This window comes from Empidonax traillii, unplaced genomic scaffold (genome assembly GCF_003031625.1).
Source record: "Empidonax traillii isolate 1590-97213 ecotype Southwest subspecies unplaced genomic scaffold, ASM303162v1 scaffold369:size587591, whole genome shotgun sequence".
In the NCBI taxonomy this organism is placed as follows: Eukaryota; Metazoa; Chordata; class Aves; order Passeriformes; family Tyrannidae; genus Empidonax; species Empidonax traillii.
Window position 1 is genome coordinate 461,253 of NW_020955562.1, and position 24,940 is coordinate 486,192.

At 50.7% G+C, this 24,940-nt stretch overlaps 1 protein-coding gene across 6 annotated transcripts in view; it reads right to left on the minus strand.

Annotated features, from left to right (window-relative positions):
* Positions 1-24,940, minus strand: part of LOC114061890 (opioid-binding protein/cell adhesion molecule homolog) — a 166,127-nt gene that overhangs the window by 81,531 nt on the left and 59,656 nt on the right. For 4 of the 6 annotated variants that reach the window (XM_027892798.1, XM_027892800.1, XM_027892799.1 and 1 more), the window contains exon 2: positions 24,766-24,850. In XM_027892798.1, coding sequence (XP_027748599.1) covers positions 24,766-24,809 — 44 coding nt within the window. In that variant the 5' untranslated portion in view covers positions 24,810-24,850. Of the gene's footprint in view, positions 1-24,765; positions 24,935-24,940 lie in introns of those variants that run through there. The other 2 variants (XM_027892796.1, XM_027892794.1) reach the window with 1 other exon arrangement.

The window sequence follows — 24,940 nt, forward strand, 5'->3', positions numbered from 1 at the left end:
CTTGGTATTCATTTTTGCAGCATGAGAGGCAGGCAGGGAGCGGAGGCTACAGGTCTTTCATTCCCTCTTGGATCCCTGGAATTGGGACTAGAGGGCGGAAAAGGAGAGAAACAAGAGGGGATTTGCTGTACCGAATTAGCTGGGAAATGTGTGGAGCTTTAGCTCAGGAATGATCCTTCACCAGCAAGGCTTTTCAGCCCAGCTCATGCCTAACTAGGACAGACTCCAACCCATCACCCCACGAGCCAGGAGACCACAAGCAGCCACCAAACTGAATTAGCTTTGGGGTTCAACCTGCATTACCCATGGCCAGCTCCCACACCCACAGAAACAGGACCTGAAACAACTACAAAGAGCAGCTTTAACCACCTCAGAAACCAATTCCAAGATCCTAATAGAAAATGAAATTTGTATTTGTTAAAAACCACTTAGAAGCTTTGGAGCCTTCTCTTTATACTTCTCTCGGAAACATGCTGTTAAGTAATTAGCAATTTACCAGGTTTAAACAGTTACAGAAATCCTTCCTGAAAACACCAGAGGCAAATCACATCATTCCAGAAATGAGCCTCTTTCCTCCAGAGTCCTCAGTGGTACCAACCACCTCATTCCTGAGGAGGAACTGGGCTCAGCCCACCCCACTGCTGCTTTAATGCACACCCAGTATCCCAGAGGATGTGGGAATTACAGACACAGGGTGGGTGGTCTCTTTGGTGCCACTGACACATGGATCTCTCCATTCTTGCTCCAGCATGACCAGGAGCAAGGGAATCAGAGCCCAGAAGCATCTCAGAGGCACCAAGTGCACTCGCTGCCTTCCTGAGGGTCTGTTGACACCCAGCTCCAAACACTTCCCTACTCCACAGATGCCAGCAAAAGGAGCCAAAGGAGATGAGAGTCGAAGAGGGTGAAATTGGGGAAAGAGCCAGCCCAGGCAGCACATCAGCCCCCACACATCAGTGCTGGTGGCACCTCCTGCAGCACCCGACGGGATTATTTAGCACGGCTGACTGCGCTCGTTTCCCTCTTCAGAAAGTTTCTCTTCATGGAGGGGAAAAAAAAAAAAAAACACCAAGGAGCCGAATAGTTAGGGATGCTCGAGGCACTTAGCTACACTTAGCAACCCCGAGCCTGCCAGAAACATCCCTGTGCAAGTGACGCTTCCAGAATTAACTCCCAGCTCTCTGAGTGCTTGAAAAAAAAAAAAAAAAAAGGAAGGAAGGAAAGAAGCCGGCTGAGCCCCTTCAATGGCAGCACTTGATTCAGCCTCAGCACCAGTTCACACTCAGCTGTTATCCCACCAAAAGCTGGCTGGATGGGGCACAGCATCCAGTCTGCTGTGCAGCACCTTCACCTTCCAAAAGAATTGCAGTGGTTTGGGTGAGCATCCTGGCCTGGGCCTGCAGCTGCTGGCTGGGCTTGTGGTCCCTAATCCAAGGGGGATCACACAGCAGTGCAAAGATGCAGGTAAAAGAGCATCAGCAGATTAAATGTGCATGGGAACATCCCTGGCTGCAATGCTGGATGCCTGGATTGGGCTGGGAAGGGGCTGCCCCACACCAGTTCCCTGGAAAGGAGAAAGGAATCGCCTGCTCCTCTGCCTCCCAAAGAATTAAGGGAGGCAACAAAAGAAAACGCAACAGGAGGTCATTACTTTTTTTTCCCCCCCTTTCCCAGGGAAGGGCATCTCCAGTTTCTATAATTAGAGCTGTTCTTGCACCTATCTGAATCTTTTAAATTATTTATCTCGCTGGCTCCTGCTCTTCCAGTCCGTGCAAGCCTGTAAGAATCCTTCCAGAGCCACTCCCGCTCCTGCCACCCCAAACTCCGAGGCAGAGCCCGCAGCCAAAGCGAAGAGCTCCACCACCCCTCCTCTGAACTGAACTCCACGTTAATAATTTAAAGCTTTACGGGTCCTTTTGGTCGCGTGGTAAATTATTCACAGATTTCCCCACGCTAACAGCACCCCCGCCCACGGCACACAGGGAGCAGGTGCACCTACACAAAGAGAGATGCTCTTTACAACTTCGGAGATGCTCCATCACGTCAAAGAGAAGGGATGAAAGGCAGAGGGAGGACGGCAGCCTTAAAAAAAAAAAAAAAAAATCACATCCTCCGCTATTGCTCTCCAAAGATAAACGCTCCGGGAGAGTTTTTGGCGGGGCATGTGATGATAGGAGACGTTTTTGTGATACACAGGTGTGAAAAAGGGGAGACATAAAACCTGATAACACTTCACTCGGGCAGCGGCAGCAAAGGCAGGTGCCTTTTTATTCCCCAGCTGCGGGAACCAAGAGGAGCAGAAGGGAATCGCGGAGCAGCCGAGCCGGCTCAGATCCCAACCAGGATCTCACCCGACATGTGAGAAAGCCTCCCGCAGCGAGTCAGCTCTGTTCTCCCACCAGACAGGTACTGCACTCGCATCAGCTCCGCACTTGGGTTTCAGAGCTTGGGTGTGCAATGCCTGGCTGCTCCTGACAGCCTCGGAAGGGGCTCGCTGGAAGCAGCCACGTTCATTTGCATCACCAAACATGTATTTATGCCTTTTTTTTTTTTTTTTTTTTTTTTTTTTTTTTTTGCAGAGAAACTGAAAGCAGGACACAGTCAGAGCATCTAAGAGACATGTTTGCTGTGAGAACCATGGAAAAAAAAAAGGCTATCTGCTAAAGAAGGTGCTGCCTGATAAACTGAGGGCAAACCCTGTCCCTTGAGCCCAACCTGATTTAAACCAGAGCGGCGCAGTGCACAGGAGGGAAATCCCAAAGGACATGAAAATTAAGAGGAAATATTGTTATTTGAAACTCCTAAATCAAGAGTAACAACTGTGTGGCTTATCTAGGATCCCCCTCTCTATGCACACACCTACTACACACACAAGTGTATTTGTAGGAACCACCTCCCAGGATCCCTGCAGTTGTTTCCAAATCACACGGTGTGCCCTTAATCTCTTCACATCCAAGACCTGTTCAAAAATCAGCAGCTTCTGCCACGATTTTGAACCCCTCAAAGGTGCATTTCATCTCATGGAGCCTGTCTGAAGGAGGGTTCCTCCAGTGACCTGCCACCAGGGAGTCTGGGAGCTTATTTTGCTGGTTATGTCCCACTGGGAGATACTCGGGATGCTCTGGAAAGGGGAACAGCAATGACAGCACAACAGTGGGGTCCCAGGGGGCTTTTCAGACATCCTGGGGGATAATGATGCTGCTGAGCACTGCTCCACTCCTCATGCTCCCAGGAAAATATTCTCCAGCTCTGCTGTGGGAAAGGGGGGAGGTGACAGAACGTGGGATTTATCACTTGACACATCGGGAAGAAAAGCCAGTCCAAACTCAGCTGAGCACAGAGGTTTTGCCCCTGCCTGGGCTTGCAAGGGACATGACCTTTCTGAAAACTCCGGTTATTTATTTGGATAATCCTTTTGTTGGGATAAACGCTTTGCTCTCGCCACAGCCCCAAGGTCGTAGGAGTTAATGAGGAGAGGAGAAAGGTCAAGTGAATGGGATCTGTCCTTTGCAACCAAATGCATTAGTGGAGGAGAGGTGAAATAAGGGGGCTGGACTCCTTCTCCTTCGCTTTTCACTCGAAAAAGAATCCAACAACAGCAACACACAGCAGCAAAATAAGTCTCTCTTTCTATCCCCTCCTTATTCTTTTATTCCTATCGCTCTCCCCTAACTGCCACCATCCCCCATAGTCCAAACTATTCTTCACAACCCACACCCTGATGGGAAGAGCAGGGAAGAGGTTCATATCCACACACTGGATCATCACACAGAACACCCCCAAGGTAGCACCATCCTGCCCCCTCCAAGGACCCCACACCCTTTCACAGACACTAACAACGAGTTTCACAACTGCCCTCAGAACAGAGCAAAGGGGTGGAGGGGAATGCACCAACTCCTCCCTGCTTGGATACAGCCATTTTGGTGCAGAGATCTGCAAGAAGAATATTAAGCTTGGTCTGAATGCAGCAGCCTCGCTCAAGATTTATGAAGGATGAAGGAAGGAAGATTCTGAGGCAAAGCATCATCTCAAAAATAACTGCCGAGTCCTAGCGGGTATAAAAGATCTGTCCATAAACCAGTTTGTCATCACCAGTCAATAAAAAAATTCAAGCAATGGGAGGAGGAGGTGAGAGCTGGGGTCCCTCGCCTGCCACGCTGCCCCCGAGTGATCCCACCTGGATCACCTGCACACACAGGTGTGGAAAGGCACGTGCATCTTCAGCCTGGCTCTGATTGCACATCCCCTGCCCCAAGGTCCCAAGGTGGGCACAGTGGCACTCATTCCAGGGCATGGAGCAGCCCACTGATGGCCAGGCAGGACCAGGGTATCAAGACCAAGCAATGAGAAACCGGTTTCATGTTCCACCAGGGGAGGTGTAGGCTGAATATTAGGAATGGTTTCTTCATGCCCAAGGCATGGGAAGAGCCTTTGATGAGGTGCACCAAGCTGAAGGCAGTAGAGAAGCAGAGCAGTACACTGCTGAGATAAAGTCTGACTTTAAAGGAGGTTGGTGGCTTTTCTTCATTTCTGTGGGGTTTTTTTAAGGCCGCCCGATACAAAGGAAAACACCCCAGTTGGTAAGAGATGAAGGAAGCTTCTCTCATCACTCTTCCCATCACAGGCAGCCCAGGCACTTCCACCTGCCAGCCCTGGGAACCTTCACATCTGATTTCCCCAAACAGCACGTTCAAAGACAGGACATCCCCAGGAGCCGACGCCAGTTCAGCCGCCAAGGGCTGACAGCAGCAGAAAGGGAAGAGCCAAAGCTGGAAAGGATCTGTCAGAGTTCTCCAGGCTCTCACCCAGCTAGGGCAAGCCTGTTTCTTTGCTGTATTCTCCAGTGCTCTATCAAGTCAAGTTTTAAATAGCTCAAATGATGGAGTGGACAGTGGGGGCTTCAAGTTCTCTCCAACAGGAGGATTTCTTCCTGTGCAAAATCATTTATTCCCTAAGGGAACATCTCATCCTAGCTTTTGCTCACCTCAGCCTCTCCTCAGCTTCCAACCTGATAGATCGTGTTCCTCTGCCCCATCTTCCTGTAGCATCCCCTGGCAAACCCCTTTGCCCATCAAGGCATGGGGACAACCCTCCAGTGCTACCAAGCAGAGCCAGAACTCCCAGGAAGGCAGGAGCAGCAGCAAGGGGAAACAAACCCCTTTCCTCCCAATCCCCAGCCATAAAATCAATTATTTGGGAACCTTCTCTGCTATAAAAAAAAAGAAGGAACACACTGAGATATTACTCAGGTTGATTTAGAGCCACCAAGAACCGTGTCTGACCAAGCACACCAGCCGTGTCTGTGCTTGCTTGTTCTCCCTCTCATCATGTTTTTCATTCCCTGAACCTTCTGCCTGGAAAAAAAAAAAATGAAATAAAAAAAAAAAAGCGCCTCACCATCCCTTCTCATTACTAATCATTCCTATCAGCCTCCCAGGAAGCACTCTGGGGCCACTTGACCATTAACAGGACACAAAATGCAGGGCGGGGGAGGATGCATTAATATCTAATAAGAGTGATAGATGATGTGAACCACTCGGGCACTCCAGCTCAGGTACTCGTGGCAGGTACTGGAGCTAATTTAAAATAATAATAATAACAACAATAATAGCAACAGCAGCAGCAGCTGCCTTCATTTTCCAAGTCAATTGATTCCTCAGCAGGAATGCCATCTTGACAGATTTATTTTGATCGAATTGTCTAATTGAATACAGTTCTTGTTTCCCTTCACTTTGTGACCTTTCACGCCTGTGAAATAAATGCAATTTGGAGAATTATTCCTCAGCAGCAAACTCGGCTCCTCCAGGGCTGGGGTGGCTGCTTTGTGTCCCCAGTTTACCAACAAAATGCTATCAAAAGGATGCCAGTGCAAAGGGGGAGCTGCTGTGCCGGTATTTCTTTTCCGCTTCCAAGTTAAAAATTATTTAATAATAACAATTAAAAAAGGAATAAATAAAGTACATTTGCAAAAAGCACACTTGCTGTTTGGGCAGATTTTATTTTCTGCCCATTCAGGTCCGTGCAGCATTTGCTGCGCCTTCCATTAAACTTCCAGTTGTTTCCATTGAACTTTCCAGTCTACTGGAAGATTTGCTGGCAGCTCTACGGCGCTGCTGGAGTAAGACATACCAACCCCCCTCCCTTCATCCAGCAGAGACAGAGGCTCCAACCCCCAGCAGCCACTCATCCAGCTTCACCTCCTCCCCAGGCCCTCCCAGCTCCTGCCTGGGATGCTCTGATGTGCCAGACACGAGACGACGCTTCCCATAAATTTCACACGAACGAGTATCAAAGATTAAAAATAACTAAGCCCCGTCCCTCGCAGACAAACGCGCTGTCTATGAGCCAAGAGAGGTCCTGGTGAGAAGAGTTGCAGCTGAATCTTTTATAATAATATCAATCAATATTAAAAATGAATGGGCCTGCTCAATTTTTAAAGCATCTTAAATTAATCTTTAAACACAACTATTTTGCTTAAACCAAAGGCTTTTGGTAGCCTGAGAATGGTATTTCCATCTGCTCCCTAAGGCTTGTGCCAGGTAACAAGGAGAGGTCTAATAAGTAAGTAAATAATATACATACAGCACAATTCCCTCAAACCACAAAAAGGGGGAAAAAGTAGAAGTTACTGCTAAATTCATTATTGACTTAGCAGCAAAAAATATCTTTATCTGTGCATTACGATAGGCCCTGTTGAGAATATTAAAACTGCTAAATCTGCTGGGTTTAGGCTGGATAATGAAAATGCCTGCTACCCCTGGAGATCAGGATGGTGCAGGATGACAGAATCATTTGGGTTGGAAAAGAACTCCAAGATCATCGAGTTCAACCTTTGGCTGATCCCCACCTTGCCCCCCAAGCCCAGAGCACTGAGTGTCACGGCCAGTCCTTCCTTGGACACCTCTCCAGGGACCTCCAAACCAACCTGGGCAGCCCCTTCCAGTCCCTGACCACCCTTTCTATGTAGAAATTCTTCCTGATGTCCAACCTGACCCTCCCCTGGCACAGCTTGAGGCTGAAGAACAGAGGGATGGGGACACAAGGAGGCCACAGGGCTGTAGTAAAATTGCAGCGACCCCATCTGATCCCTTCCAACACGTGCCTGTGCCTAAACCAAACAAAATTTGAATGATACTCCCACGCTCCATGGGCTCCCCCATCTCAAGAGCTTCCCCAGCATGGGAAATGCCACTCAGCCAAGCAGGGAGCTTTCCAGTGACAGTGTCTCTAATATATTCAGGGGGATGTGGCATTTCTGACGACAAGACTTCTGCCTCACTTGCCGTTTAATGTTAAGAGGCTTGTACAGTCAGCAGCGTTTAAAGAGTAATGACTGTTTTCATGGTAAATGCTCTGTTAAATAACCCAGGATTATTGTGTTGTGTGATTGCATATATAAAATGGCATTTCAAAAAAAAAATAATAATTGTTTTAGAGCTAATTGATGTTTTTAACCAGCTCTGTGCGTGGAATTTTTATTTGGTGGAGGGACGGGCTGCTGTCAGGAAAACTGCAACAAAGGTAGGGAGGCTTCGACCTGGCAAACTCACTCTGCCTAGTTTTTGCATGGTTCTGGTGCTGCTTGTGGTCAAGAAGTTTCAAGCCCTCTGGTCTAAAATGCAAAATCCCATTGCAGCTGCTGTCAGGCACTTCTACACCCCAAATCTGAGTGTCCACCCACTGCTGGAGCATCCCTTGGACATGCTCGGTCACTGAGACACTGGAGAGCCACCGTGCCGGCAGCATTCCTGCCTCCAGCCTGTGAATCTCCTCCTCTGGATCACCCAGTGCCGGTTGGTTATCCATGTGGTGGCACTTCAGGGCCACCCAAATCTCGCTGGGGGGGGTGACAGGTCCCCCTCCCCTGTTCCCAAGTGTTATTCCTGCGACAGCAAAGGAGAACCGCCCTAACACCAAGGCTGATGAATCACTGGTGAGCAATCCCGCCGCGGGAGTTTAACTGTGATCATTCCAGAAGGGATTTGGATGGCTCAGCTCCTTCCCCTCACCCACCTCCAGCAAGGCCATCCCTCCTCACCACACCCCCAGCAAAGGCAGCACCATCACCTCTCATCAGACGGTGACTTTGGCACCTACCAGCATCCCACCACAGCCCTGCCCTGATGAGCTTGAGCACAAATAGTCAGCAACCACGTGGCTGCCGAGAGCCCAAACCCCCTGTCTGCAGTCTGCAGGCTCTTCAGCCCACAGTCCAAGAGCAGAGAAGCGCTCCTGGCTTTCAAAGCCGGAGCCTTTGAGCTCCTCTGACAGCAGCTGCCTCGCTGACCCTTGTCTGGAAGCACACAGGGCACTCAAGCAGTCAGCAGCACTGGCAGGGTCCCGAAGCTTCACAGAGGCACTGACTTTTGGGGATGGGAAGTTAATCACCCAAGCAAGCGAGCTGCCAGAAGGGAGAGCAGGGCCAGCAGAGACCACAGTTAAAAAGTCTTGACCATCTCCTAAGATCTCTGTGTCCTGACACGAGCGCGGTGCCAGCGTGCCCAGCTCACAGGGTGAGAGCAGGGGGTGTTACACACCTCCCAGAAGGGACCCCAGGGGTCAGTGAGTCTCATCCCTCACAGTCAGGCAGTTCATTAACCCAAAAGAGTCCACAGCATCTCTCCTCTGCGCACCAGAGCACCACAAACCAGCTCACAACAGCTTCTAACAAACCAGAGACCCGGAGTGCAGAGGCCAAAAGCCACCAGCTCTGAATCATTTGAACCATTACAAGAAAGGAGGAATGAAAGGCACTGCCATGCCCCAGACCCTTGAAGCAGCAGGGAATGGGTAAAAGGAAAGCATTTTTGACGAGGTTTGCAGATAGGCAGGGAGGAAAAGCTCCAAACTCCTCCAGCACGGGGCACAAAAATAATTGGGCTGTGAAATCTAAGGGAAGACTTCCAGACCAGGAGAGTTCAAGATCATGAGCCTGCTGGGTTGAAGTTACTCCTCCATCCTTACAAGTCTCTCATGTGCTTGTCTCTGCTGAGACATCTGCTTAATATCACACTCAGGGTGGGTCTTATGGACTGACCCAGACCTAGCATCATCAGGACTGGCCAAACTCACACACTGTTGCCCTGTAATAGCAGCTGCCACCTTCTGCTACAGCCTTTCCCAGTCCCTAAAGACAAGCTTCATCTGATAGTCCAGGAGACCACATCCTACTTGAGGATTCATGGAGAGGTGACAGAATCATCTCCTTTCTTCAGCATCACCCCATGCACATCCCCTGATGCTGCAGCACTTGCACAGCCCACGAGGTGCTGGTTAAATCCAGCTCTATGTGCTCTGACAGTGAGAAAATACTGCTGGCTGCACACACAGACTCTCTAAAACAAGACACAGAAGTGAGACCCTGAGGCCCAAACATTCTCACCCTCGTTTTCTCCCAGCACCACCCTCTGCAAAAGCCAGAGCACCCTGTCCCCCAGACAGGACAGCTCCTCAGTTCACTCTTTTCCTCTTCAGAGGGAGCCTTTTTCAGTTCCTGGGGCTCTGTCTGAACCCTCTCCCTCCCTTGGAGGCACCTGGATCCCAGAAGGACGCTGCCCTAATGGGTTCCATCTCATTACCGTGACCGCAATGTCAAACCACGTCTCTCTCTCCCTTCAGCATCTGTCTCCACGGTATCCAAGTGCCTCAGATGACTAGAAAAGTCCCTTTGTGTGTTTTCCCAACCCTTGGCTGTACAAGTACCATTTAATCAAGCTCAGTAATGAAGCCAGAACAGGCTGTGCAGCCACAGGCGGGATCAGCACAGACTTTGAACCAGAGGTGGGGGCCGACCCCGCTCGCTGCAGGTGACAGAGGGGACAGGAGCAGCAATGGGGCACCTCTGTGTTTCTCCAAAGGATGCAAGCAGCCTTAAAGCTCCAAACTGCCCCAGAGCACTTCAGCTATAACCTAAGTACACACAATAAAATCCCAAAGCTGTCCCTATATATTAACACCGTGAGATATTTAATTTTCCAATGTTCCCAATCTTGAGTTTAACCCTCAATAAAAGCAACACTCACCTCAGGAACCCTAAAAGACATTTAGGGCACTAAGTCTGTGCTTTGGAGTGTACTCCTGCCTGGCACCACAAGCCCAGACACTGCTGCCAGCTCCCAATCTCACTTCTGAACACGATGCCTGCTCTCCAGGGTCGGCTTCCTCCCTCTCTCCAGGATCTTCCTCACATGGATGCTGTCACCATGTGCTTTAATTAGCACCTTCCCTCAAGCCTGGCCAACTTCTCATGCTCACAGCATTTGTGAGATGACTACCCCACTCTGGAAATCACACACCAGGAGACATCTCTCCCTCACACACCATCCCTGACGAGGGTCCTGCCCTGCCAAGCACCCACTGGATGCTTCGAGGGGCTTTTTACACCCAAGGGAAGGTGCTTGGGACACACAGCTTTCCTAAAATCACCTCCTCTAGTCAGAGCTCTCTCCATGTCTGGTGTCACACCTCCTGCTCCCACCCACAGCTTTAAACCACTTGTTGCCTTTCCCCCTCCCATCAGATCTGCAAGTCCTGGAAATGGGATCATATGAGGATCTCGCCTTGTAAAGAGCCAAAAGAGCACTGGTAGAGCTGGAGGAGCACTGTTAAGTTTGCAACCATGACCTGAGATCACCTCAGAAAAGCCACAAAGCAATTAAAAAGGAACCTCAAATCGTAGAATCCCAAAGTGGTTTGGGTTGGAAGGGACCTTAAAGTTCATCTCATTCCAAGCCCTGCCATGGGCAAGGACACCTTCCATAGATCTGGTTGCTCAAATAACCCAAAACTTAAGTTAACCAACCAAAATACATGATCTTTGTTCACCACCTCATGGTCTGGGCTTTGACTCCCCTCTTCCAAGTGATTAACCATTACCATTCCTAGCAGGGAATTACTATTTCCACCTAAGGAGGAACATTTGCAGATGAGTCACTGCTTCCAGCCTGTGCTGCAGCAGTGGAAAAGACTCCAAATAACCTTTATTTCCTGGAAGCACATTCAGGATCCTGCTGCTGCCATAAAACTCACTGCAGGTTGTTCTGGGCAGGGACTATCTCTGTGCTATACACTTGCACAGTGCCTGTCCCAGCCTCCAGGCCCTGCTACAATATAAATAATGATAATCCCTCACTCAGCAATACAATGAAACACTTGCATGGTATTAAAAATTATTTAAAATTCATACCTACATTGGGAAATAATTCAGTAAACTCTAATTACTTATCAAAAGCAATGAGGATGGTTTTAAGGAGAGGGAGTGCCCATAAATACAGAGCCATAAATAAACTGCTTCTTGGTAGCACAAATTAATTTGTATTTAATTGCTAGAAATTGCTATCAATTACTAAACATTCCTTGCAGAATAGGCAAATTCTTTTAAGGACAATTTCAATTGCTAATTGGAAGTCTTTTTTTTTTTTTTTTAATTCATTTTTCCTTTCTCTCATCCCAGCTCTTGCAGAGTGCAGAACACATCCCAGCCAGTGGGGTTCTGCACTTTTGGGGGGGGGTAGAGAAAGGAACCAAGGAGCTGCTCAGGCTTCAGGAGGTTTCACCACTTGTAAAACCCTGAAGGCAGCAGGAAAACTGGTGGTGAGAAACATCCCTGACACAGCAAGGATAGTGATTCCTTGCAGAGGATTGAAAGGAGGGAACTAAGAGCTGGAAGTTACACATCCATCATGCATCCAGGGAGAAAAACACATCCCAGGGAACATGTATCTCCCCTGAATGCAACAGCAAAGCCATGCCAGACCCTGAGGGAGGCTCCCTGTGTCCAACTGCTCCTTTCCTGAGGAGACAGGGAGGTTGCAGGGACGATGCTCCCACACAAGCCGTGTGGCAGGAGAGGAGGAGAGCAGCATTCCTGGCTGCCACTTCCCATGTCTCCATGCTGAGCAGCCCCTGGTATCACTCCTGACTCATTTCCTGGTGTTTTCTGCTTTGCTGTTGGCATAACATCCCATCAGCACAGTTAATTACATCCACGCTGAGTGTGAAGGACAGGCTGAGTCTCGCAAGGAGCCGGCGGCTGCGAATCCATCCCGCTGCTCCTGCAAAACAGCTCCCATGGATGCTGGCACAGTGCACAGAGGGGCTTCCACGGGTGAGACAGCAGCCCCCAAGGGGGTTTTCCATGCAAAGCCAGGCTTTGGGGCTGCTCTCTCTCCCACATCCCTCCGATATTAATCCAGCATCCCTGATCCAAGCTCAGACTGACAGACTCAAATCTTGTGTTGTGGTTGCCCCACTCCTGAAGTGTTCTAGGACAGGCTGGATGGGGCTTGGAGCAACCTGGGCTAGTGGAAGATGTCCCTGCCCATGGCGGTGGGGTGGAACTAGCTGAGCTTTAAGGTCCCTTCCAACCATTCTGTGATCTCCATGATCCTCATTGCCCAAACAGAGGCTACACAGACTCCCAGGTAAGTTCGGCGGCAGCACAAAAGGCAGGAGGAACATCTGCCCACGACAGATGATCAGCCCTTTGCCTGCAGAGAAAGTTCCAGGTGCAGAAAGCTCCCTGCTCCCCCCCTAGTCCACCCTCCTGGGTGGAAGCACAAGTATATCTGTGAGAGCAGATCACAAGATGGGGACATGCTGAGAAGGAACCGAGGAGCTGCTCAGGCTTCAGGAGGTCTCACCGCCTCTAAAACCCTGAAGGCGCAGGAAAACTTGTGCTGAGAAACGCCCCTGACACAGCAAGGATAGCGATTCCTTGCAGAGGAGGGAAAGGAGGGAACTAAGAGCCGGTGTCTACAGCTCTAGTGAAGGGACCCGGGGTCTCTGGGACTGTCAATCCAACATCCCAGCACCAGGTCCCCCCAGGAGCAGGCTGACAGTCACAGGGAGGCAAGTGCCAGCCATGACAAGCAAAGCAAACGACACGCACATCTCCTGCTTACAATAACAGCCCCTCCGTGGCTAATCCATCATATTCGATGCCGATCTCTTACCCTGAAGTGTTGTCAATGAGGATTTAATTTAGTGCTAATTAGACAAATATTGCATGTTGAACACCCATTGATTATTAAGAGACAGGGAGCACAGTTTGGCTCGGGAGTGTGCACGGACACGCTGGATTATATCCGGGATGAGGCTGGTAAATGTCTTGCTGTTTCTAATCATCAGACAGTAATTAACGTCCAATAACTTGTAACTTGGTTTATCATTATAGATTTAGGAAGGCAGTAATAGTACTGTATGCTAATTAAATATCAATTGATTATTTAAGGCATATAAAGATTTAGCAGCAAGGTAATAGATATACACAGTTGTTAAACTTTAATATCCATCACACAGCATTCTCCTGTACTATTAAGTTAGTGTTTAATGAAAGAGAGTGTTGCTCCTCCAGGAAACTTTTGGATGGGATTTTCAGAAGTGCTTGGCAGCATGCAAGCCCCTACCTAAGGCTCAGAATCCCCAAAAGAAACTAAAAGTCAGGAAATTTGGAGCCTCGAGTTAAGTGAGGTGCCCAAGGCCCTCGTGAGAGGTGGTGGCAAAGCCCAAGGCGCTCCTAAATTTCCCATTTGACATTCTGCACCTCAGTTTTCCCCTCACTCCACACAAAGCCCCCCAGAAGAAAGACAAACTGCAAATTCCCTGCTGTGATAAAGCTTTCAAACCCCAGCCCTGCACCTTTTGGCATCCCAGAAGCTCACAGAGCAGCCCCACCCGAGAACACGATCGGAAAAGACAGGCACAAGAAGCTGAAGTCTGGAGCAAACTTCCCTAAATATTAACTGGAAAGGAATCAACAGAGAGCCCTGTCACCCTCGCCCACGGTGCCTCCCACAGCTGCCTCTCCCTCCCAGGATGGGTCTGACCCCGTGCCCAGAGCCAGTGATTTGGGAGGGCTGGGAACACTGAGCTCCTTCCCCTGTGGGAGGAAAAACCAGAGATGAGAGACAGAAGCCCGGCATCTGAAAGGGAAAAGATAAATGGCTTCTGAAGGGAAATAACCTGCTGGACTCCGTGGGTTTGGCAGCACCCTGCTAAGTGCAGCATCAGTCTTGCAAACGGGCTGCTAGCTCAGCAATCGCAGGACAAAGCACAGCACTGGGGGAGCGATGCCAACGTCAGGGATTCTTCCCAAAGGGAGCCCATGGCCAGGAACCAGGTGGTCTGGGCCACCCTGGATGGCTCCTGGCTTGAGGCTGTGGGCCAGGAGAGGGAGGGTGGAGGGAGAGCACCTTTCAGTAAAGGGAGCTGCTCCCCACAGACAGGCTGGCCCCGGAGCTGATTTACCAGGCAATAAAAGCAAAATCAAGGAAAATGCTTCAACTGCGCCTCTGAGAGTCCACAGCCTCAGTTATAGAGTCTGGGCAGGCCCCAGCTGCCTCTTGAAAGCTTCTCTAGTACACAATCGCTCTGAGCAGTGACTGGGGAAGGGGTCTAGGGGCTGCCTGGCTCTGGGATGGTGCTGGAACACAACACCCTCAGCAAGGAGGGGAGAAGAAGTACTGCTGCTGGGAACATCATCCAAAAAGGCAGCAGGAGGAGGCCAACAGCCATCCTGCCCTGGGCTGACAATCCCCATTGCCTGGAAGGAAAACCACCCCAACCTTACAGAGCAGCAAACACGCCCCACCATGGACCTTCTCACACAGGGCATCGCTGGGTGGGGGTCTAGAACAACAGAGACATCAGCAACTGCACATTGCTACTTCAGAAGCCTCCAAAGTCCCTCATGGCATCCCATAATGCCAGTCCTGCAGCACAGTGATGCTATGAACACACACACTCTTACACAAGGAGATTCAGGACACAGAGATAGTCTCCCAAGCCCTCTGTGCCATCCAGCAGGACGTTACCAGTCTGAAACCACTGCAAAGGTGGCTTTTCCTACCAGCTGGCAAAAGAATTTATATTGGGCTGGGTCTCAGAAGCAGGGAAACACCTTACAGAGACCAGCCTGTTTCCCTACAGCAGCTCCAGACAATGGTTCCCAATTCAGGTTTCCCACCAGCTCACAGGGCAGCAGCTACAGCCTTGCCTGGGTCCCTGTCTGAGGCATCTCCTGCTTCCCCCCTGCCCATGAGGCTCGTTACACAGTTGTACAGAGGAGATTAGATTCATCTGACACAAGTTCTCCTTGACAAATCTCTGCTGGCTGCGGCACAGCTTCTTGTCCTGTCCTAGCTGGCCACAAATGATTTTGCTACTTTTGCTCCACAGCTTTCCCAGGATGGAAGGTGAGTGATCTCCTAGGATGGTTTCTCCTCCCTTTTCCACGCCTGGCCTTGTTTGACCTTGCCCTGTAGTCTGGAGCATCCCCTGCCCTCTGGGATGAGCAGCCATGGCCCTGCCATCGTTCCAGCCAGTTCCCTGCAGAGCCAAGCAGGAAGAGCCTCAACCCAGGCAATTTATAAAGGAACTCCAGCAAGAGAGCAGAGCAGAGCAGAGCCTGGGAGAAACCCTTCTTAAATAGTTTTGCAGCGGAGTTTACCCGAGCTGCAGCAGGCAACAAAGAGAAACGTCAAGAGCAATGAGACGAGGCAGGGCAGGCGTCGCAGCAGATAAAGGATTCTTCAGGTATGAGACAAAACCAGCTTTGGAAACCTCGCAGAAGTGAGTTTAAAGTCTCCAGAGGATATCAATTGAGAGTCTGTCACTTGGTGTCAGGATAACTTTCTGGACAGCTCTCGGAGCTTGTTAAGCTCTTGCCTGGGCTGCATTTGAGCTCTGGTGGCAGTGCTGCCTGCAAGCATGAGTGCTTAAACCTGAGATGAAAAGGACTTCACGCAGCTCCTCTGTTATCCCTCCAACATCCCCCACCACGAACTGCAACAGCCCAGCGGCGACGGGCACGGGGAGGTCAAAGACATGCCCCCTTCACGGAGGGGTAACACCCCAAAACTGGGCTCCTCTCACCCCAACACAAGGGCTGGGGTGCCCAGGAGGGGTTTGTGTGCGCAGGGTGGGAAATGCAGGACGAGATGCAGTGGCCTGTGTAAAAGCAGGTGGTCAAACCAGACGGTCGTAACACTGTCTCAGCATCACAATCTACGGCTCTGGAAAGAAAATAGCTGCTTCCCCCACAGCAATCATTTCATCAAAACCCTGCAAGACTCCTGCTGTTCCTGCTAGCCCTGGATCCCTAACTTTAATTAAGTCCAAAGAGCCTTCCCGCAAGAACAAGGGAGGAGAGGGTGACTCAGACAGCGATGGGACCAGTCGGCGCAATTATCCTACAGTAAAGAATATTAATTAAAAATAGCCCTCCCCCAGTTAAAAAAAAAAAAAAAAAAAGTCAAACTAATCAATTCTACTTAAAGGAATATATGGGGATAAGGAGCAGGAGCAGGGAGGGTGACGGAGAGAGAGAGATGGGATGCGATGTGAATGCTAACAGCTTCCCACCGTGGCCGCTGCCGCAGTAAGCCCCAGGCCTGGCTGCTTCCAACAGTTACTTGGAGTCTCCTTGGAAATGGGCTCAATCTTCCCTTCTACCTGCTGCTGCATCAGAGCAACTCTTGTGATCACACAAAGGACCTTAAATCTCGGCTTTAACTGCCTTGATTGAATTAAATGCAACACACCACGGCAAAGCAGGCTCTTCATCCCAGGTCTAAGCATGGAGCCCTGCTCCTCCCGCTAACGGCACTCTCCCTCTCTCGGAAATGATGAGTTGTTCATGGGTTATGCTCTTTAAGAAAGGAGGAAAAAAAAAAAAAAAAAGAAAAAAAAAGTCATCTGATAAAGTGGGTTATAAAACCGGTGGTGGTAATAAAGGGAGAGCCAGGAGCCTGATGCAAAGCCTGCAGAGAAGGCAGAACCCGCCGCAAGGATGCAATATCGGAACCGGGATTAACGTGTGACGAAGGAGGAGCAGAGCACGTGCCACCCCTGACACAGGGGACAACAAGAGCAACAGGGAACCTCACCCAGGCATCAGAGAGAGGGTGTCAGCAAAGGGTGATGGGTGACTGGCTCACAAGTGTCAGAGCCGAGGGAGGAGAGGTGCCTGGTAGCACAACACCCCCTCAACTGCAGTCACCTCATGGGACAGGTCATGGGTAGAAGGGGACAAAGCCAAGCAGAGACATGACGTGATGGGAACAGCCTTGCACCAACTGCTCATCCCCCAGCAACGCTATTGTCCCCTCAGTGAGAGCTGCAGGAAAAGGCATCTCATGCCCAGGTTCATGTCAGGGAAGGAAAAGAGTTGGGGAACACTCAGCATATGGAGGCACTGTAGGAATAGGGCTCATAGTGGAGGAAAAAGCCATGTGAGCACAACTCTGGTACTCCCAGCTCCTACCCGAAGCACTCCAGGCCATGTCACTACAAGCCAGATCTGCAGGGACGACCACCACCACCACAGACTCATCACAGAGGGTGGAGAAGAGCTTTCCACCTCTCCTTGCAATAAAAACTCCCACATTTATCCTACTTTCTTAGGCTTCATTTGCCTCTGCACAAAATGGGGATAACAGCTCCCATGGCTCCTACAAGCCACGACAGAGCAGGATCTGTCACGAGAAGGTGCCCTGGCACATAAACCATTTCTCTTTATCATCCTCCACTATCGTCATCATCATCACGTTAATGTCTTCTCCAGTGGCAGGATGGATGTTCAGGTGCCCAGGAAGCACTCCTGGCTCTTCCCTGCCCCTCCACGGGAACAGGGCAACCTGCTGACAGATACCCACAGGAATTACGGCGGGTTCCCGGGCACAGACACGACTATCGGTTCCTTTTTATGAGCCTTCATTGTTATTACCACCTATTTCTTTTTACATTCCTGCCAAAATACCAAACATTAATCTCCCTCGCTCCCTGCAGGCAAAACACGGGTAATTGGATTTATATGGGTTAGAAATTTGTTAGATTTTATATATATATATATATATATACACACACACACACACACACATGCACATACGTAGGGAAAATATAAAAGAAGGAGATGTGGTGATGCACTATCCCATTAGGACTGGTCCTGGGACTTGGGTACCAGCTGGATGAAGTCAAAGCCCCTCACATCTCAGTCCAGCCAGCTGGACACGCAATGGGGGTAACCTATCATGGATTTTTCCTTGGACCATCTTTTCCAGTGTTCTGGTTTCACCTTTAGCCATGCCCTTCTTCTACCTGAATTTTTTCTTTTCCCCCCACTCTGAACCCACCAACACTGGAGACGGCACAAGGTACCTCATCAGCATCAGCACAATTTACTGATCTTTTAGAGTATTAGAAAAAAACCCCTTAAGTTCACAGTTTACACCACAACAGTTGTTGTTCTCATTATCCTCCCCCTCCACAGAGAAACAGACTTTGAAACCCATTTGTATCCCAAGGAACAAGTCTATCAAGTGAGTATAGTCATGGAAACAACTCATTTTAGGCAAATCTTGGGAAACATCCATAGGAAAACAGAAGTATAAAATGTGAGTATTTTGCACTAAAGATCTGACCTTGAAGGGTTCAGTCTGTCAGGGAAGACAAGACCTACACATCAAATCAAACCTGCAGTAAACAACCCATTACGGCCTAAAAATTGCTGGCAGGGGCTGTGGGGAAATTATTTTTCTCATTAGAAAAAAAAAAAAAAAAAAGAAGGAAGAAAAACCAGCACTTCCTAACCCTCAAAGGCTGCTCACAAGGACAGAAGGAGAAGTGATAGTCACCGAATCAGATATTTCTTATGAACTGTCTGCTCGGCTGCAGTATCTAAAGATTATCACTTAAAACAATATGTCCAGCTGTTGTAAAAAGCATCCGTGGTTTAGGGCTGGGGAATGCAAGGAGGAGGCAAACTGCGAGAGCAGTCAAGGGAACAGAGAAACTCTTCCAAAACCGGGAATGTGAAAGGCAGCCACTGTGCCCCCGTTTTGTTTCGCAGCGTTAACACCTAATCCCGTTCCAGAAACAAAGACCTGAGCTCCTGGAGCACCGGGTGTGATCCAGGGAAGGACAGCTATTACCAGGGAGTTTATTATCCTTGCAAAATGATCTCGTGTACCCTATAGTGAAAGGATTACTAACAGTTCAAGCTCATCCCCTGGAGGTAAATATCACCACTTGGAACTATTTCTGGCTAGTAGAGCTTAAAAACTTCGCTTTGGGGGTTGGCTTTTTGCTAGGCAAGAGGGCCCTCCCAGGGCTGGCATCCTGTCCCTTGGAGAGGTGGCAGTGAGGGTCTCCTCCTCCCTCTGCAGACCCCACCAGCTCACTGCGCTCTCAAAACCAGGATTTTCTGAAGCAAAAGCCCAGCCTTTTGGTTACAGCCTGTGTCAGCAGGGCCTGAGCTCTCTGATGCTCGAGTCCAATCCTACACCCACGGCAAAACCTGCCTGGTGCTGGCTCAGCAGGAGAGGCGTTGGCACAAGCAGCAGCCAAGGACTCGCTGGCTGAGGGTGAATTCCCCAAAAGCCAGTCCTGAATCTCCTCCAAGTCAGCCCCGAACCTTCCCCTCACCACAGCAGGACTGTGCTCTTGGAGCAGGGACAACCAGCCCAGGAATGACCAACACCAGGGACAACCAGCCAGAAGGACAACCAGCATCAGGGATAACCAGTCCAGGAACAAGGAGCCTCAGGGACAATGAACAGCAGGGATCACCAACCTCAAGGACAACCAGCCTCTCCCTGCACAACCCAAGCAGTCACCACAAACCAACCAGCAAGCCCTGACATGAAACAGAGACAAAGATTCGTCCCACAGCAAGGACACCAGGATTCCCCCCCCAGCGTGTCCTTCCCTGATGCCAGCAAGGACAACGGTGTGGCAGGGGGCTGTGAGGCTGCTCCAGTCCCACCAAAGTGGGAAGTGGGCACAACCAGAAGGTTGGGTACCAGCTCCACCATCTCAGCATCTGCATTTTGGCAGCATCACGTGCCTTGGTGCAGCAGGCAGGGGGAGGAGGGAGCCCTCTCCTGCAACCCCCCCGACCTTTCTCCAACCGCCCTTCCAGCGGCTGCAATATTACAGTGAAATTAGTGGGCACTGTAATTACAACTATCAGGAGCAGATAAGACAAGTTAAATACCAGCTACCTAGGGAGAAATTATTACGCCAGCCAGGAGGATCCAAATGCCAGAATCCGTGGCTGTAATTTCACTGAGTCGCCAATTACAGCTCCGCCACGCAGCGAGCTCTACCTTGGAAACGGCAGGTATATATTTAGCTGCTCCAGAAAACTTTTTGGGGAGGAGAGGAGAGGAGGGGGGGGGGGAAGGAGGGGGCAGCAATGGAGCAAGTCCTCGCTAATCTGCTCCTCGCTAATCCTCAAGCTTTTAGCATTTGCACACAAAAAGCGGTGACTCTCTTCCCGCTTCCCAGCAAGGATTTAACAGCAGAGACGTGGCTGCATTAACACTTCTTTTCTCTGCCAGGTACGTGGCTGCACGTTGCAGGGCAGCAGGTGAGTGTCACAACCCCCATTAACAGGTAGGTACGCGAAACCACCGGCAGTTTGACCAAAAAAGAGGCAGAAAACCCCTGATTCCCTGACTTCCCAGACCTATGCCTGCAGACTGTGGACCTGCTGGTTGTGCTTTACTGAGGTCTCATCGTGTGCTGGAAAATAGGCTGCAGTAGGTTATTACACACACCAGAAAAAAAAAATAAGAAAAAAAAAAAAGAATTAAAGCAGCATTGTCAGGAATAATTAAAACTATAATTGCAAAAATAAATGGAAGAACAGCATTCTCATGATGTTTTATTCGGGCTTTTTATTTTTAATTGGAATTGTTCTCATACTCGCTAATTGACAGAACAGAGCCAGCACAGAAGCTTATGAGAATGAGCAAAGCTATCCTGGCTTTTTGGTCTCCTTCACGGACAAGCACTGGGGGAGGCCATGGGTTCACCAGAAGCAGACAGGCACAGGGGATTTGACTTGAAAATTTGCCTTTAAATACAGAGATAAAGCATCTCTGTATTATTTAGTGTAGAGAAAATCGTGGTTGTACATTCCTAGCATTTTCTACACCACCTACAAACACTCATTCTTCTAACCATCACTGACAAACCACTGCTAATTGGTCCATTTTACTGACAGGGAAACTGAGGCCAAGAGAAACAGAGGGGCCTCCTCAAATCCAGGTGTCCCTGTGGTGACAGCCAAGGAGATGGCCCAGCACACCCCATCTCCCAGCTACTCCCTCCAACCACCGAAACACATTCTTTCCCTTAAAAAAAAAAAAAAAAAAAAAAAAGAAAAAGAAAAAAATCACCACAATATTTCTTAAATACAGATAAAACCATAAAGGCTTGAAATTTAGAGCAGCTGGTGGTTTATGTCTTTATGAACTGCACTGATGCCCGTTATAAAAGGTTGGTTCGCCGGCGGCACAGCGGGGCGATCCCGTTTACGGCCTCGTTTTAGCACCGCTTGAATATTTGCCACAGTTTGCCCCCCAGCAGCCCAGTCAAGAGAAGATCCACCACTGCGCTGCAGCTGGGATAAAACCCAACCCAAGTCTCTAGCCAGGATCAAGCCACCGGGATTGCCAACCAACCGTGACCTGCCCAGCGCGACCCCGGGGTGCGCGCCCAACAGGCAGCGCGTGGAGAAAGCCGAGACTCGATGGCACTCTTCCCAAAACCAGACATTTAATCCTTGTTTCCGCATCAAATCCCGGCTGGGAAATTAAAAAGTGACCTTCTTCAACCTCCCTGCTGGTTACCAGTGTGCTCCTTGTTCCGTTTCGTGTGCCAGACTGGCCGGGAACACACGGGTTACTGCTGCCATCTCAACACCTGCCCCACTTCACGGCAGAGGGGTTTGTGCTTCAGAATAAGGAAAGAGGCAGCTTGATTTTATTTTCAATAGCATACAGAGAATTTGGAAACTGCCTAGAACTCCCCAGAGAGGAAAGGTGCCTGGCTATTACAGGAATTGTTTGTTCTTACAATAAAAAGTAGTGAATTATCAGCAATCTCTTCTTAAAACAGCGAAATTATTTGCAGCTGATCTAAGATGACCTACAAGTTGCCTGTAGATGGAGCCTGAGTTTCTGCAAGGATTATGCTGAGCCTCCCTCGGAAAAAGGGAGGAGAGCTGGAAATGGAAGTGCCCAAAATCCAATACAGGAAAACCACAACCAGCCTGAAAAGCCCCCAGGCTTCCTCCACCCCTTGCACATGGCTGTGCTCTCTCTTACATCTCCTCTCTGCAGTGCAACGGGTGGTTAAAGAGCTGATCTTGGGAAACAAAGAGCTTCCACCAGCCCTGCAGAAGCCAGGGAGACACACAGGCTCAGCCCATCTCCTGCCCAGGATGGAGGAGGATAGGAGAGGACCTGGCCACTCCAGACCCAACAGGATTAGGGATATTTCTGCAAGAGGTACACACTGGAATTACAGCTCTCAGTTTTTCCAAGGCCAACTCCTTCATGTGAGCACCAAAAGCCTCTTGAGGGAGGACAGCAAAGGACACCACACCTGCTCCTCCTGTGGGTGCACAGACTATTCACCAGGAAAAACACCATCTACCACAAACAGCATCCACATGGAAAGATTCCTCAGGGTGGTTTCCCCTTCCCAGCTCTCCATAGGGTATCACAGCCTGCAAATAAACACCAACACCATCCTTGAGACCCTCCACCTTTGGGCTCCTGCCTTCAACCCAACACTGATGCCTCCTCTCTGGCTTGCTGTGTGCAATTCCCTGCCCACTGCCGGATCCCAAGGGAAGATGGAAAGCTACTTGGTACCCAGAGGAGGGGGGAAACAGGAATGCCAGAAGAGATGGGGCAGACTGGGAGCAAATGGGAGCTGGAGACCAGAAAACTGACTGCAGCAGGCTGGACTCAAGAAGGAAAAGGGAGGGGTGAGAGCATGGAAAAGATGCATCAGAGAGCCTGAGCAGGAGCAGATGCCAAGGGGGGAAATACGCAGAGAACAGGTGCTTTGGGGGCAGGGGCTTCTTCTAACTGCCAGGACTTGGGGGATGCAGAGTTTCCTATAAGAAGGCTAAAATACCCTCCTGCTCCAGGGATGGCTGCTTCACAAACATCCCCTCCTGCAAACAGCACAGAAAAGAGGCCAGAAGCTCAAAAAATAAGGAAAAAAAAAAAAAAAGGAGATCCAAGTCAGCCCTCTGCTGGCAGCAGGCTCAGCTGGAGTTGCAGGGGCTCCCCAGGGAAGGGGCTCAGCCCCCCCACAGAAGGTACCCCTCCTGCTCTGACCTATACCTGCACTGCCTCAAAGAGCCCCAAACCCCACACTTCACCAGGGAGACAAATTCCAACAGTGAGGGAAAAAAAATCACCAAGGCCAGAGGCACCTCCCTGGGGGATTGTCCTTCTTTAAACTGCCCTACTCGCTTCAGCCCAGGTTAATCATCATCACAGTTCAATTAGGAAAAGCACAAGGAAACAAGAGCCCTCTGCTCTCCAGCTGAGCCACAGCCCCCAGTTACACGGGGCAATGACAAGTGTGTCGCACTGGGGCCCCGGCAGGACCGAGGAACATGGATGTGCCCGGCACAGACAACATCCCAAAGTCTGGCAGTCGCCACGGCGCGAGGCAGACAGGAGACCAACGCCTCTCTCAGCAGCACAGAACTCACAGAGCCTCCAGCCAGAGCCTGATTCCCACCGCCCTGTTATGCACCAAACATTTCCCCTCCAAAGCCCACCTCAGCCACGGAAAGGCTGCCTGACCACCCAGGCGAGCAGAGCACCCTCTGTTCAGCGCCAGCTCCTCATCCCCGCACTGGCTCAGCTGCCATCGGGGAGCGTGACACGCTCTGCTTGTGCCATCCCCGTGCCTGGCTCTGGCAAGAGCAGCTGCTCTCTGCTGCAGCCCTGTTAGCCCAGGGCTGAGAGGGGGAGCAGCCAGCCCTGCGTGGGGGGCACACTCTGCTCGCTGCTGCACAGGAACCAGCAGACGAACTCCGGGCTCGCTTGCTCCACGCTCACGTCCCACCATCCCCATGCTCCTTCCCCCCGAGTCCCACAGCTCCCGGATTATCCAGCTCAGGTCCCTCCTGGGGCTGCCTGAAGCGCACACACAGCACGACCCAAAGCCCCGTCCACGAGCTGAGTCCCCACTGCCCCCAGAAAAAGGCTGGGCTGCTCTCTGCTCATCTGGACACGCTGCTGCGATGCCAACAGAGAGCTGCTCTGCTAGCCGGGCGCTGCACCATGTACACCTGTAACTCATCCAGGGAATGCAAAGGGATGCTCGGCTGTATTGTGCGGCACAGAAGTGGCCCATCTGCATATAAGCTGCCTGTGTTTCTCCTACAGCAAACAACGTAAGGGAAAGCATCCATCAGAATTCATAAGATGCACCCCTGGAGTAAAAGATTGATTTGATATTAACGGATTCGTGCGGAGACTATAAAGCGATCAAGGCGAAACACCGACACCTCGGAGGCATCGCAGCCCTGGAAACCCGCTGGCAGCACAGGCTGGACCCCCTTCCCCTCCCACACAGGCACAACTTCGGGAGTGTCAGGCAGTGCTAACTCACTGTCTGCCACCTAAGCCCCTGTGGCAGCTCCTGGTCTGGCACCCGCAGCACCCCCTCCCCCCGGGAGGTTGCCAGCCCTGCCCTGCAGCCACACAGCACCGTTGCGTCCATCCCCACAAAACCACCCCAGCAGGGCGTCCCCCACCACGGTGGGGACGAGCTGCCATCCGAGGTGTCCCCTGCCGCAACAGGGACAAGCCCCTGGGACGCGTGCAAAGTCTCCCGCTGGTCCCAGGACCCTCTGGCAGCCCCGCTGGGCACAGAGCATCCCAAAGAAGCCGCAACCAGGACCCCCCCCCCCAAAGCCCCCCGAGTCCCCGGTCCAGCTGCTCCTACCTGAGCGTGGCGCTCTCCCCTTGCCGCACTGTCACGTTGTCCATGGCTTTGGGGAAGGTGGCATCTCCGCTGCGCACGGGCACTCCTGCGGGCACAAGGAAGAGCAGCCTGAGACAGAGGACGACCAGGCACCTCCAGGGCAGGGCTAAGCACCCACCGACCCCCATCCTGGGCA